Below are 15201 nucleotides of genomic sequence, written 5' to 3'. Positions count from 1 at the left end.
AACATTTACAGGCCTCCGCAGAAAAAAAGTTTCCGTTACATCAGCAAAAGTGGGACGGGCTAGCGCTCCAAACCTTTCGCATACCTGGAAAGTTCAGTCTATGATCGGTATAGTTTTGTCTAATATCGTCAGAATCAGCAGTTGAACCAACTAGCCAGCTTATGAGCAGAATAACTTTGCGTTGTAAATTAGAACCATCCCGCAGGTCTAATGAATAAAATATTGTGGCGCTCGAGTGGCAAAGAAATTATGAGGCGGACAGCAAAGTTCAGTTATTAGCAGACTGTTTTATTGTGCGATCCTTAGAAGCACAGTAGTAAAACAACGAGCGAAAATGAAGAATACTCATTTACGTACACAAATGGCGTGTCTTTAAAGAAAGAAAAGTGGCTCAGTGTTGGTGGAAATGAGGTATATGTAACGGTTTTTAGATGCTTCCGTAAAGTCGAGTGTTTCAGCTGATGTGAATCGTCTGAGTGCGGTTATACTCTGATAAAGATACTCATAGAACACCTCTTATCCAATCAGATTTCTTGGTTGGAGGTAATTGTATTATATAATGCACAGCTGTGCATATAATAATCAACTATAATGTAGTAAGAGCTGTTTAATTCACTCTAGCCCAGCTGTGTATCTCCTAAAAGGGATCCAAACACCTCCTTTAGACTTTATTCTTTTGTATGTGCTAATGACCATCACTGCATGGTCTGTAGTGGTATTTGATGTGATATGTAGATGAACAGCTTGGTAATCGAGCAAAACGAGTGTTTTATGCTTTGCTGTGCTCTGAGTCTACACCAAACGATGCTCACTTCAGTTCCCTCAGTCTCCCTTAATTTGCAGGTCAGACTGATAAGGTCTGATAGTGTTCTAAAATTCGTAGTGTTTTCAAATGAAAACGCTGCAGCTGATAATTGTGCCCTTAATCACTTCAGTGTAAGATATTAACATGTATGCAATTTAAACATTTTAACATGACAGGTAGAAATATAAATGGGAAAACAGTACAATTCCACCCACTCCTGTCATTGCTGTCCTTGGTTACCCACCCCAATATGAACACATGTCCTAGCATTTCATAACCATTCAAATGTGCCATAGGGCTGTATGTAAACTATATTTCCAGACCCTGTAACTGAGGACTTGCATGTATACAGTTTTATTTGCCTCCATACTGAGATCTTATTGTTCAAGTTTATTAAAGCGGGCTATAAACTGCCTGTGTTTCGGTCCCCAGGACTCTGAGCACGTGACGTAAACCCTCTACTTTTTATAATCCTTCTTAAGAAATACTTGTCCCGAGTACATGCTTCCTTTGCGTCATCATAGCAGCGCCCTGCAGACCCTGCAGAATTGTGCCGTGATTCACTGAGGCTGCAGCGAGCCAAAGCAGAGCACAGTGTGGTTTCCCTGAAGCAGGTGACTTAAATGTCAGGAGTACCATAGTCGGGGTGCCTTCAGCACAGGTGGAGCTGCCCCTGCCTTTTCTCACGTTCTCCTCCGCAAATCGTCCATCAGTGAAAAGTTTGACGCTCGCTTCCTGTTTCTGCGGTACCCCATCCGTTCAAGTTCCTGTCTTGTGCTCGTGTGTACAGCGGGCATCAAAAGACGTGCCAACCCCCACTCCGGCCCCATACCGTTTGAGTGTTGCTAAGACCAAACAAGGTATAATCCAGGCAGGAATGTTGAGCCACTGCTGAACCTTCCACCCGCCCCTGAAAGGTTCGACAATCACTTTATTGGGCTTGTCCCATTTGCGCTCTATCATGAGCACCTGAATCCCACAGTGGGTTAATGCTCATTAAGGAAAGTATATGCCAGTGCTGCATGTTTTTTTGTTTCTTCGTGTTTTTTTTGATACTGTTGCATGTGTGTGACACCAGTTGCACTGTTACTTTGCAAACATGTTAGTTGAAAAAGCAAACTTGACAGGTTTGCCTGCATTCTGAAGATAGTCAGTGACAGGACCTTCTTGTGGTGCCCATGATAGGGTAAATAGTGAGACCTTTCCCTGATTGACCAGCTGTTTGGACCTTTCCTTGATTGGCCAGCTAGTGAGACCTTTCCCTGATTGACCAGCTGTTTGGACCTTTCCTTGATTGGCCAGCTAGTGAGACCTTTCCCTGATTGACCAGCTGTTTGGACCTTTCCTTGATTGGCCAGCTAGTGAGACCTTTCCTTGATTGGCCAGCTAGTGAGACCTTTCCTTGATTGGCCAGCTAGTGAGACCTTTTCCTGTTCTGCATGTCACTCAAGTCACCTGCTTTTCCTTCTCTGCGGGGGCCAGTAGCCAGATTCCTGAACTAGTGCTGGGTAGTAGGGCTGTGCGATATGACCGAAATCTCATATTCCATATCAAGTCATCTCATATCCCAGTTCGATATTTATCATGGCTGCACCTTGTATTTATAGATTCTTTCTACAAATCAGCTGTGGTAGGAATTGAATAAAAATCTGCAAATAAAGAGGAGCGAAGTCATGTCATGTGATCCACAAGTAGATGGGAAATGATTCAGAAATATGCAAAACCTTTTTCACGTGTACAAATCATTCCGTATTTTTGTGGATATGATTTTACACAACACAAATAAAATATATTTTTGGATAGTGATACGTTTGTGATTTTTTTTCTACTGATCAGCTGCAGTATATAAAGCCCCTAAGAGGTCTGGGCGGGAAAATATTTTTTTTTAAATATTTTTGCATTCCCGAACAATACTTCTGTTACTAATAATAACTGTACTGTGTCCATTTAAAGTACAAAGCATAGAATTAACAGACTAATAAGTGTAAACCTAAACCCAGTTTAGTGTGCTTTAAACTACAGGGGACAATGCACGCTATGTAATTTTCATATATGTTTTTAAGCATGTTTATTAGCAATTTTACTGTGTCCATTCACCATCAGTTATTGTAAACAGGACAGCCTAGCTGATGAAGGTGAAGTGTACACACACACACACACACACACACACACACACATTGAAATATTACTTCAAATTTGCCTGTCAAGAAATCCGGAAAATCATGGGGTGTTGCTTGCTTTTCTTGCAAGATATTACAGCTGGAAAACTGAATACAGACGCTCCTCTACTTATAAACTTCCAACTTCATTCAGATATACGAATGAAGAGGACTGTACAACGCAAATAAAAAATGCGTATTTGCCAATGGTTAAATATTTGTGGATCTTGGTACATATTTGTGGATTGTGTTCTGTGGGTTACAAATAATGAAGTCCAATAAGAACTTCCATACAAGTGCCACATCCCATGTGGTGGCGTGTAACCTTGCAAAGCTGTCATCCAAATGATGAAAATGTGCATAAATGGTGTATTGTGCGACACCACGACATAGTTATTTCGTCATCCGATATGTATAGTCATATTGTACAGCCCACTGGCCAGTTAACTGATTCATCTGGTATACCTCTTAAGTTCCCCTATGGCAGGGTTATTCAACTCACGGTCCTCGAGGTTCGAGCACTGCTGGTTTTCCAGCCTTCCTTTACCTGTCAGTCAGGTGTGAAGCCTTTGACCAATCAGAATCCGTAATTATTAAACTACCTGGGAGAACTGAAAACACGGCCTGGATTTGGAATCGAGGTCCAGAGTTGAAGAACCCTGCCCTATGGTATGGATTTTTCATATACCACCATACTGTAGCATACCTGAAGCATCATTATGCTTCAGTAGGTAGCAAATTAAATTGTTTGCTGCTAGAACTGCAAAGGATCGCTGCGCAGAGTGTATCGAGAGGGGACCACTATTAACTGTGTGTACCCTCCTTAGTAACAGCTATACCTTAATAATGCAGCAAATTTCCATATACAGTTGTTAAGCATTATAGATTGTATGGCTGCTACTTCAATCTGTCAAGTTAAATGTAAATGGTCTTAATATTTAATAACACACCTTTTTTTAAAAAAAAACATTCGTAAACATTTTATTAATGTAAACATTTGCTGCTACAGTAAGGGTGAACTACGAAAATAATACTGTGATACTGCCAGAATCTTACAAAATACCTTGATACAAATTTTTCGTCATGCTGTCCAGCACTACCCTAAACGTTACCACACCGCCTGCCTACCTCTCCATTGGCATGTCAGTAAACTTGTACTGTCTTTAGTCTGTGTTTGAGGCTACCCTGGTGTGCACAGGACAAGGAAATGGTACACAGGAAATGTTATATTATGCAGAGTGGGACTTTCAGGGGAAGTGAAAGTACAGTGCCATGACTCATTATGACACTGACAGCTATGGTGGGAATTGATTCTGTTTCCATTTAAAGAGAAGCTTTTAGTTCAGTTTCATTAAGTTACATGGTTTATTGTTGGTCCTCCTCCATTTGGCAGACCCTTCTGTCCAGAGTGGTGTACAAGTGAGGCAAACAGCATATTACAAACACCGCTGTGGAAGAGTTGACTAGGTATAAGTGTGCCTAGGCTGAGCTTCTAATGTATGCCCAGTTACAAGTGGTAAGCGGTATTGGATCAAGAGCAACATAACAATTTTCAGCAAAGCACGGATCTAATAGGACAATTCAATGACTTGCATATTGAAATCACAACAGTGTTTAATGATTCTTACCTGTTTAGGGCAACCCCTGCACAGTATTCACTTTAGGCTGGGTGCAGACTATTTAATGTCTCTAAGCATAAATTCCTTAGTAGGCTTCCCAGGAAGACCCTTAGAAAGTTTAGTTTGTTGGTCAATTTTGTATGTGCAAGTTTGAAAGAAAATAATCCCTTGTAATTTAGTCGAACAGGTAATTTAAAGTTCTTAGCAGCTCGTTCTCTTTGAAAGACCCTAATACATTTCCTGTATATTGCAATTTTAAGTAAATGATCATTGAAGAGTCATAACAAAGAGTGACTGTCACTGTCTTTGTGTAATCCTTTCCTACATCACTGTATGTGGTTTTCAGTGGCACCAAATTCTGAGTTTGATTTCTCTGCTTCCCCATGGAACTCGAGGCACCTTGGAGGAGCATGCCCAGTGTGCCTCAGCGCGCCTGCTGTCATGGCACCTTTCTGAGTTGTGGTTTTCTGTATCTGTAATACCTGTGACCTCGTGGCCTAAACGTCTGCATCATGCTTATAGCTGCTTGCTAAACAGGGAACCACCCATCCAAAACTGAGAGCTTGAATGAGGGACAGGATTCAAATCTGTTCATTTAATGGCTGAAGCTCCGTTGACATTTGCTGCTGTGACAATCACAGTGCCTGTAGGTGGTGGCACACAGATTATTCTCTGTGTGGGTTTTTAGAAGAATTTCCTTTTGAAATATGGCACCTTTTTACACTGCAGGTAGCATAAAAAAATATATATATAATAGTGTTTTCTGTAACCTTTTTCTATTACAACTACTTGACTTAGCTGTAGCTCATTGGAAACTAAGTGTTTCTTTTTTCAAGGTCGAAGTTTTTCTAGTGAACTGTATTTTTAATACTGAGCTATTAAATAGTGAAAGGCACCAGTAATATGTCAGTTTTTCCTTTTATAATGAAATATGTATGTAGACTTGTCTTTTTTGTCTTAATCATTTTCTGAGAAGAGCACAAGAAAAATATTGTGTAGCTGTAATAGTAGTTACAGTTCATAAGAAATCAATTTATATACACTAGGGGTGTGCAAAGCAGCCGGTATTTGTATCCGTATTTGTATTTGTTGAGGGGGGAAAAGTATTTGTATTTGTATTCGAGTAAAAGTCAAAATAGGCGTAAAATCCATTTTTTTTGCGTTGCACTATAACGTAAATTAGAAGTGTAAGTATTCTTTAATTATATCCATTATAATAATTATGGATATGCAGTAGACAGAGTAACTTAAATGTACCATATAACTCCCACAAGTGCATACAATTCGACACAACTACACAAGCATTGGTTTAACCTTTTTAACCGAACATTAACGTTACTCTGTCAACAGCCTATTGTATAAATTACCGAGCTAACAGAGTTACGTAAACAGAGCGAACATGAGAGCACCCAACTGCAGACGTCAATAATGCAGCGTAATGGAATAATCTCCCGATGAAACTCCGCTTCCCGAAAGTTATAAACTGCCTCCGGAACCCAGTTAAGGTACAAAAATCTATTCAACAAAAATAGTGATGCAGTAAAGTCTTTTTTTTTGCTCAGCCGAGCCTTCTCTGTTGCTGTGTGGAGCAGCCTGTGTCAGTCACCTCTTTTACTGCCAACCCCCCAACTCCTGAACGTCACTCACTCCTTCATCCGGGCATGCACTGCGGTCTCATGAGGAAACGCAGCTTTTTGATAAGTTTTTCTTGTTACCGAATACAAATATTTTTTAAAAGTATTTCTTCGAAATAAGTATTCGTAAAAAACACATTATTTGTGCCTTTCCGAATACCGTAATCGGGTTCGGCTCCACCCCTAATATACACGCAGTTTGTTGCTTGTCTGTTTATTGCTACTCATGGTGTAGGGGCAAAATGTTGACTGACTGTAAGCAGCATTAGCTGTAACCATCTCACAGCCACAATTAGCTTAATGTTCTCCATGTTGAGCATATACTTCTGAATTTATTGTCCACCCATGTCGGTAAATGTTTTAATTTGTTTCCTTATGCATACTGAACCGAAACTGATGTACTGATCTGTACATGATGAATAAGAACTAAGATGTGTTTTTAAACACTTTCCATATGGACAGAGATGTAATAATTGCTGCAAGTTAAGGTTCCAGAGCCCATGTACTTCTCTGTGATTTATCTTATACAAGGAATTTGCCTTTTCTCGTGTTAAATTACTGCAGCATTATGTAGATGTTTTATTATTATTTAATTATTTAAATAACGCTGTATGGATCTTTGCACTTGAAAAGAAAAAAAAAACAAGGCAAAGAACCTAATCAGCAATGGACTACTATTATTCAGTTATATGTTTAATTATGGTAACAGCCTTTATCAGAAACCTCATCTTTACAGGATGTGCTCGCTTTTACGTCTGGTGGATGAAAAATATTGCAGGGTGACAAAGGGATCTGTTTATTTGCATTGTGCAATTCAACAGTGCAATCCTGCATAATCTGGATCTTAGTGGGAACTTAATCCTGAATGGTCCTTGAGACAAACACTGGAGTTGCTGACCTGTCAATAATTCCAGCCAACACTTTGAATGGATTAAACATTAACAGGGATTAACATTAAAGGTTTTAGTATTTAGAATTTGCAAGGTTGCAGAACATGTTAAAATGTATGTGCATCTTTGTTTTTGTTTCAGGACTTCTTGTGTATGGTTTCTTGGTGAACAGCAGTCACCTTACACCTTCAGGGTTTGGGCTTCAAATCCCACTTCAGCTCTGCTTGTGGCATTTGCATGTTCTCCTTGGGGCTCCTCCAGGAACTCCTCTTTCCTTCCGCAGTCCTAAGACCTGCAGTTAAGCTAATTGGAATCTTTAAATTGTTCTTTGTGTTTGTTTAGTTGGTTGTGCTTGTGTACGCCCTGCAATAGCATCCAAACCCCCTGTGACCCTGACCACGATAAGTGTTTAGAAGATGGATGGATGGACTACTGGTATTTAAAAAAAATTATTGCAGTTTATTATAATTTCCATTTTCATAGCCCCTAGTTTTCTTTTATTTAGTAGACAGTTTTGTTCAAAGTAATTTGGTGAGAATCAGAGAGCAGGATCAGACAGTAGCCCTGGAGCAATTGTGGATGATGGCCTTTTTCAAAGACCCAACAGTGAGCTCACTTTGCCTGCCACGGGATTTGAACCAGCAACCTTCCGATCACGGACATAGTCCTAACCCCACAAAGCCACTTGCCAAACCTTCTGAGGTAGCTGTCTGCTTTAGTGCTGGATGCACAGCCAGCTCTGGCGCTGTGTGTGTTCTGGTGGCTATCAGCCAGTTCTTCCCACTTTCTGCAATTCAGATTGACAGCATCAGATGACATATTTTACTTGTGTAATCGTTCTGAAGAGGTAACAATGTAGCGATCTCCTGTGTGTCCTGATGCTCAACTGTGTGAATTGAATCCTGCTTTGAAACCATTTGACTCTCAGAATAATTGTCTCTGAAAACCTCCAAGATATCTCTCGACAACTTACTTTTCATTGGAACAAGATATAAAGGCCACTATTAAGGGAGCCAGTGTTAAAACTGGACACACCAACAGGATGGAATGTTTTTTTGGGAGGTTTGCACGAAGAATTCACTCGGGAAAACATAAAATGCCATTACATTAGACATAAGAAGGGCAGAGTAAGGCATTCATGGTAATTTGGAGGTTTGTTTAGAGGTGACAGCACTGTTCCTCAATTCTATTATAAAGCTTTTCCATAATTCATTCCTGGGCATTTACTGTATGAGATTCTACTCAATTTGAATGAATTATCATTGCAACACAGTATAACATTCCCTGTACTTTTGAGTGAACTTGCATAATGTACATTTTTGCCTTGTTTTAAAGTAAAACATTTTTATGTGATGACGTTACTTTTTTGTTTCAATTTGCAGGGTGAATCTGTGAAATACTTCTTGGACAATGCTGGTAAACTAGGACAGCTGGTAAGTCACACTCTCCTCTCAGCTTGTACAGAGACCCAAGGAGTGGACATTGTTTCTCTGATTTGGCTTAATGCAGAATACATTATTTTCTACATCACCCTTTAATGTCTGACTCCACCCTGCACCACGATTGGTTAGTTATATGGTGCTTTGAGGTAGCTGGAGACAACAGGTGCAAGTTTTGCTGACAGATATGGGACATATTATTTATAACCCGTCCCTCCAAATTCTTTTATTTAGAGAAGTTCCAGGATGTGACTATACCCTGGATGCATGTAGCTTGGAAAATATGCCCTTTTCCAGGGAGGAAATCATTCTAACCTTCAGTGATTAAATGCAAACAAAACCAGTGCTGGAGGATTTGGTGAATCTTCGATGCGTTTCTGCCAGAGTGGCTGCTGTGTTTGTCTGACAGGCCTCAAGTTCTTGTAGAACAATAACCACCTTGTCGTACCACAAAATGCAGCTCTCCAGCTCTTTTATGTATTGTTCATTTTGAAACATACCGGTACTTGCAGCGCTATGGTTTACAGGCTTTTTTTTGTGTGTTACACTGGGACATGTTTAAACAGCTGGCCTAACAGATAAACATTCCAAAAAAGTTAGTTTAATGGAAAGAAATTGCTTTACCTATTCTGACTTAAATATTTTCCAAAAATATTCATGGTTGCTTTTGAAATTAACAGCTAAAATAGTCACGTTGTTATGAAGTTTAGAAGACTTTTGGAACAAGTTTTGTTTGTTAGCCGGCAAATTATAAGTCTCATGGATTTTCCTTCTTTGAGACTGGGTGGATATGGAACAGTATTAGATGGATAACAGACTAACGTCACCTTGGCCACTGTTAGGATGACGATTCACAGTCAGACAGTGGGAGCACAAGAATAGGGCGAGCCAGGAAACTACACCCTCTCTCATCCAGCTTCTCCGTGGCTCTCCAAGGCCCAGAAGAATCATGCAATCTGATGAGGCTGGCGTTGAGAAAGAGGAAGTGGGTTGCATGCCTGCCAGGAGACTCTCTGGGGAGGCTCCTGGAGGAAGCCAGACCTCCCGCTGGCTGCAGTTCCTCCAGGCCATACAGTGAGCGCCCTCCAGTGAGCTCCCTTACAGTCCCAAGTGTTTCATAACTTTGCTGTCGATAAACAGGAAGAGGAAGTGCCACAAACCTAGAGTGAAGGCAAAAGTGGCCACTCCTTCATACTGGTAAATCCCTGTGAGGTTTTCTGTTATACTTGCATTAAAAAATTGAATGATGGGCACAAAAAGAAATTGCTTTAAGACATTCAGAGAAGGAAAGTTGTAGAGGTCTCATTGAGAAGCATTTTTTCAGGCATTCACGTTTGGTGAACTGATATGTTTTCCAAATAAGGCATTGAAAATGCAAACATTTCAGGATTCTTTCATACTTACAGAACGGAGAGGACTTTTGGTTAAATCACAAGATTAAAAAGTTTACTGTGGATCTGTAGTAGCCTGTCTCTACTACTAATTCCTCCCCCCTCAGCTTCTGGTGGGCTTGTTCTTTGGCTTGTCATTATAGCCTCTTAATAATAATTCCGAATTATGTAATGACAAAATTTTACAAATTTTCCTTTCATTATGTAATAGCACCCGTGGCATAAATGCAAATTAAGTATGAATAGCATTTAAAGGTTAAAAGTACAAGTAACCTGCAGTATGCTTGAAATATCAGTAAGAGGTGGCTCCTCAAATATTGACCAGTTCGCTTGACCTAGTCGTAGGAACGGAACTTGGTCATTAAGTCTCTGCATTGTATGCTGAATTCCTCCATCGTTTCTATATAGGGATCAGTCTCAGCCCTTCTGCACTGTCCCCTCACATCTCATTCTTATTAGTAGTACTTATATTATTACCATTATTGTTAATATTTTATTATTATTAATAGTAGTAGTAGTAGTGGCAGTAGTAGTAGTAGTGGTAGTGGTGGCGGCGGCGGCAGCCTGCTGGTTTCTAACGCTTTTCTTGAAAGTCCTGCTATTGGTGCTAAACTTTGCAGCACCGATATGTGCCGTCCTCCGAAGTCTGTTGAAATGTAGCTGGACTGCATGTTCAGTCATGTCTTCACCATTCAGGCAATTTTCCTTGTTCATCGGACGCTTTGCAAAATGGATTCTGTGGCAGTGTGGAGGTTTCTGTTTGCTAGCACGTTTTAAAAAAACACCCTATGATATGTGCTTGTTTGCGTTTCCCAGATGAAGGTGCCTCATAATCCGAGGCACTGATGCAATTAGCCATGATTAAAGTCCAGAGTAGGGTCAATTAGCTAGATCTGGGTATTTAGCACAGGTCATTCGTCAAGAGAACATGCATTTAATTCTTAAGAGATTTCCAGAAATCACATGATTTTGTAAGAAATCTTGAAGCTTTGTTTTTCTGGCATATGGTAGCATTTTTTTTAATTAAGAAAAAATTGCACAATTGACATTTTGTCAGAGAAAACAGAGTTAGAGCTGGGATCAGTTTGTATATTTCTGGAGGGCAGGTATGTGATTTCTGAACATCAAGGGAAGCGCATATTCCTGATTACAGATGGAATCAGGATGGAATTTGGCTTGTACAAGGGCTTCTATTAAATCTGTCTCATTAAAATATTGCGTAAATGACTCCACTTAGTGTAGTGGTATGATTTGCTATGCAATGGGTTAATTTTATTGTCAATCTCCTCTTGCCTCAGGACTATTTGCCTTCACAACAAGACATCCTCTTAGCTCGGAAGCCTACCAAGGGTATCCACGAGTACGACTTTGAAATCAAGAATGTGCCTTTCAAGATTGTTGACGTGGGAGGGCAAAGGTCGGAGCGCCGGCGATGGTTCGACTGCTTTGACAGCGTCACCTCCATCCTCTTCCTCGTCTCTTCCAGTGAGTTTGACCAGGTGCTGATGGAGGACCGGCAAACCAACCGGCTCAAGGAATCACTCAATATCTTTGAGACTATAGTCAACAATTGCATCTTCAGCAACGTCTCCATCATCTTGTTCCTCAACAAGACGGACCTCTTGGAAGAGAAAGTCAAAATTGTAGCCATCAAAGACTATTTCCCTGAGTACATTGGGGATCCCCATAATCTGGCCGACGTGCAGAAGTTCCTGGTGGAGTGCTTTCGCAGCAAGCGCCGAGACCAGCAGCAGAAGCGCCAAGACCAGCAGCAGAAGCGCCGACACCAGCAGCAGAAGCGCCGAGACCAGAAGCAGAAGCCCCTCTACTACCACTTCACCACAGCCATTAACACAGAGAACATTCGACTGGTTTTCCGTGATGTCAAGGACTCCATCTTGCACGACAACCTAGAGCAGCTTATGTTACAGTGATGCTTATTGTCAGAGACTTTCGTTTTTACTCCATTTAATTAATAACCTTAGGGAGGGAATGTCTGCGGTGAGTGAAATGAGGAAAGCAGATGGTCGTCAGCAGTAGTGTTTGAAAATTTATAGTGGTGACCAAGATCATGAACGTAAGAGTCTATTTAAAGTTGCCTTGAATACTGTAATTCTTTAGGATACTGTTGAGCTTCCCTCCTCCCTCTAAGTAACACCACTGATGCCATTTTAAAGTCTGTTTAACTAATGGAACAGAAAGAGTATAATGATATCAGAACAGTCCTTATTTGTCTTACTGAGCCTCTGTTACGGTTTAGCTTGAGCTGAACCAGTGCTTTAAGATCTATGTTCTGAGCCACTCTGTCCATACCTGGTTTTATTTTAGTTTTCTAATTGCTTGTCCTTGAATATTTTTGTTGATTTCATTATACATACATGCCTAAATTATATTTCATTGGTTTACAGTTCATTGCCTCCAGGATTTAGTACTTCTGGTGGGTACATATCCCACTGAATGGAGCTCCTGATGACATGGGTACCCACATACAAGCAGACGCGCTTGGAGACCACTTGATTTCTCATACTGTAGTTGACTTTACAAGAACTACAGTATTTGTTTTAATCTCAGGGCTGAATGTAGACCACTTTATTTTTGCTAAAATGTACATTTGTGTTTAACAAAAGGTATTTCCAAAGTGACAAATTAAAGTGTATTTGTTGATCAGTGGCCATTTTAATAAATCCTAAGTTTGTGTGGTGCCAATAGAGGCAGTTGGCATTTTTAAGTTTGGTCTATTTGTCAAGAAGGAGTGAAGGTGTTTTTCCCCTTAGCTAAATTGTTCTTTTAAATCCCAGAACAACACGTCTGTGTACTTGGTTAGAAACACCTGCCCAAAGTGACACTTTTTTTGTGCCAATTACTAATCAGTTACACTTCCCTGTGTCAGATGTATTCAAAAGGGATAGAAATTGCTTTTTGGATCTTGTAAAGACTGATTTTTTTTATAGTTGTATAAAAAGTGTCTTGTGTAAATGTGCCTACTCAACGCAATCTTTTTTGTTTTTTGTTTTTTTTTTTTTACTAAAAGTTGCATAACCCACACTGATTATGTAACCTGTTAATATATTCCTTTTTTCCCCAAAATTGATGTTGTCTTATTGCTGTATTTAGTCATTAATTAGATTTTCTCAGTGTCAGTCAGAATCTGATGTGACCTGATATATATTGCAGTCCTTTAAAAAGTTGCATTACATTTTGCAGACATGAGATACGTACTGTTTTTCCACTTTGGAAATAAGTGTGTTATCATTGGACTTGCCTGCATGCTTTGAAGAGTTGCAGCTTAGGTATTGACTCTGCATTGATGTTTTTACCCGTCCCTTTCAATGTGAGAGCTGCGGAGAGGGATGAGTGATCCTCTTGATTTTACAGCACATACATATATAGATATACTGAGGGCTGAAATGTATGTGCTCATTGGCTTGGTATTTAAGTGTCAATGACGTGAATGTCGATATGATGGTTTTTGAAACCTTGATTTACCTTCTGAAGTTCACCTGACATTACAAACAAACAAAAAAAAGACTTCTGACAGCACCTCTGAAATGTATAATGCTTATATGTGTGTACTGACAAGCCTGTTCAGTGTTCCACTACTGGGATTTATAGGCGTTTATAAACACACACAACTAATATGAGGCCTGTATTTTCTTTTTATTTTTTTGTGTGTTAGGGGGATATCATTTGAAGCTTGCATGTTTATTATGAATGCTGTCTCTATATGTAGAGGTAAGCATTCTTTTTGTTTATTAAAAAAACACAGGAAAGTTTGGTTAAGAGCTGCCAGGTGACCTGTGTTAGGCGAAATGTGGAACTGAAATTTTGATCCATCTTTTCGCTACAATGGTTGCTTTTGATCTCCTGCTGATCACAGAGTAATATGGAGATCTGTCCCTATTTCACTGTTACAGTTGCACCGTAGCCTTACAGAGTCTGCACAGTTATGAGTACACCTTCATTTGCTCTCAGCTACAGACGGTTACTACTCTAACAACCCCCCCCCCCCCCCCCCCCCCAGATCAATATTGCCTGTGATGATTCAAGTTGCCTTTTTTTCCCCTTTCAAAATTCTGAAGACCCCCCAAACAGCTGTGTCTGCCATGAGAGTGACCGGACCTTTTCTGTACAGTAACATGCTTGATAAAGTGTAGATTGGGATGCCTTAGACTATGAAGCCAGGGTAGAAACCAAAATCAGCTGTACTTCAGATGGACACTTCCAATACACCCTGTGCCTCTGGAATGACCTTTTTTGTATTTACTCAAGATTCATTTTCTACTTTGACTCTTAACACTGTAATAAGCAAACAAGACCCTTATGTTGTAAAGTGTGTGATTACTAATTACTGATGTCCGTCTGATGGGTGAACTAGGATGAAACTAAAGTTAACCCGCAGATATTTTGGGTATGTCTCTGTCTTGGACTAAAATATTGTCATAAACAGATGCTGGGTTTCAGTGTAATGGATTCCAGTTAATCTTATCCAGTTAAAAAGACTCACTGTGTCAAAGGGCTTCTGGTTTACTATGCTCGCTCGCTCTCTCTCCACCCCACCTTCCAGCCTTTCAGAACCGATACCTGCAGGTCATTTCTGTGAGAAGCCTATGCAGTTAGTGCATGAATTAAAGTATTTTTTACAAATGTTTCTAAAGTGACTTTTTTTAACCTTTATCATTGAATAAGTGCAAAACAGTGAGTTTTCTGAGCTGAGATTTTGCCATGTCTCCTGCTCCAGCTGTAGTAAAACATCTGTCCAGTTTATAGTTTCATATCTGGTCTATCGCCTTATAGGGTTATTTTTTTTATGGTCTTCGGTAAAGGTTTATTTTTAAATCTTAGTGTGCCAATATGTTCTTGGAAGTCTTAACCTTTTTATGTCAGATTCAAGGTTGAATCAAATGTGTTCAATTAGCCCTGTCTCTTTACAGTGATTTACAAGTATTTTCACCTGTATAGCGGTTTGTGTTTTTTGCCGTATTCTGTGCCCTGAAAGGCAGGGTGTAATATTGCATATACAGGGGATAAACATTTCATTGATTCAGCCTTGAATGTGGACTTTTGGGGGGAGAGAAGCTGCTCACAATGTGCAAGTTACCTTGCTTGAAAAGCCAATGTTTGATATCCTGAAGCCCTCTGTAATAATACTTCCTGTACCGTTGCTGAACTACTCTGCTGTTATGCTCCTTTCATTCTTTCAATAAAAATAAAACACTCTGAAGTTGGACGTGTGGAGAGCTTGTTTATCATGTGTTGCTTCTCTG

The 15201-nt window shown here is 40.0% G+C and overlaps 1 protein-coding gene across 1 annotated transcript in view; it reads left to right on the top strand.

Moving 5' to 3' along the window:
* The window catches only part of LOC111848291 (guanine nucleotide-binding protein subunit alpha-13-like), a 29279-nt gene extending 14121 nt beyond the window's left edge, over positions 1-15158 (top strand). Inside the window, exons 3-4 of the mRNA XM_023820183.2 lie at positions 8490-8540; positions 11236-15158. Of these exons, the coding sequence (XP_023675951.1) occupies positions 8490-8540; positions 11236-11871 (687 nt within the window). The 3' untranslated portion in view covers positions 11872-15158. The remainder of the gene's footprint in view (positions 1-8489; positions 8541-11235) is intronic.
* The last annotated feature ends 43 nt before the right edge of the window (positions 15159-15201 follow it).

The sequence above is a fragment of the Paramormyrops kingsleyae genome, chromosome 5 (assembly GCF_048594095.1).
Source record: "Paramormyrops kingsleyae isolate MSU_618 chromosome 5, PKINGS_0.4, whole genome shotgun sequence".
NCBI classification, from domain to species: Eukaryota; Metazoa; Chordata; class Actinopteri; order Osteoglossiformes; family Mormyridae; genus Paramormyrops; species Paramormyrops kingsleyae.
The sequence above is the reverse complement of the archived record's forward strand: the minus strand, read 5'-3'. Positions and strand labels throughout refer to the sequence as shown.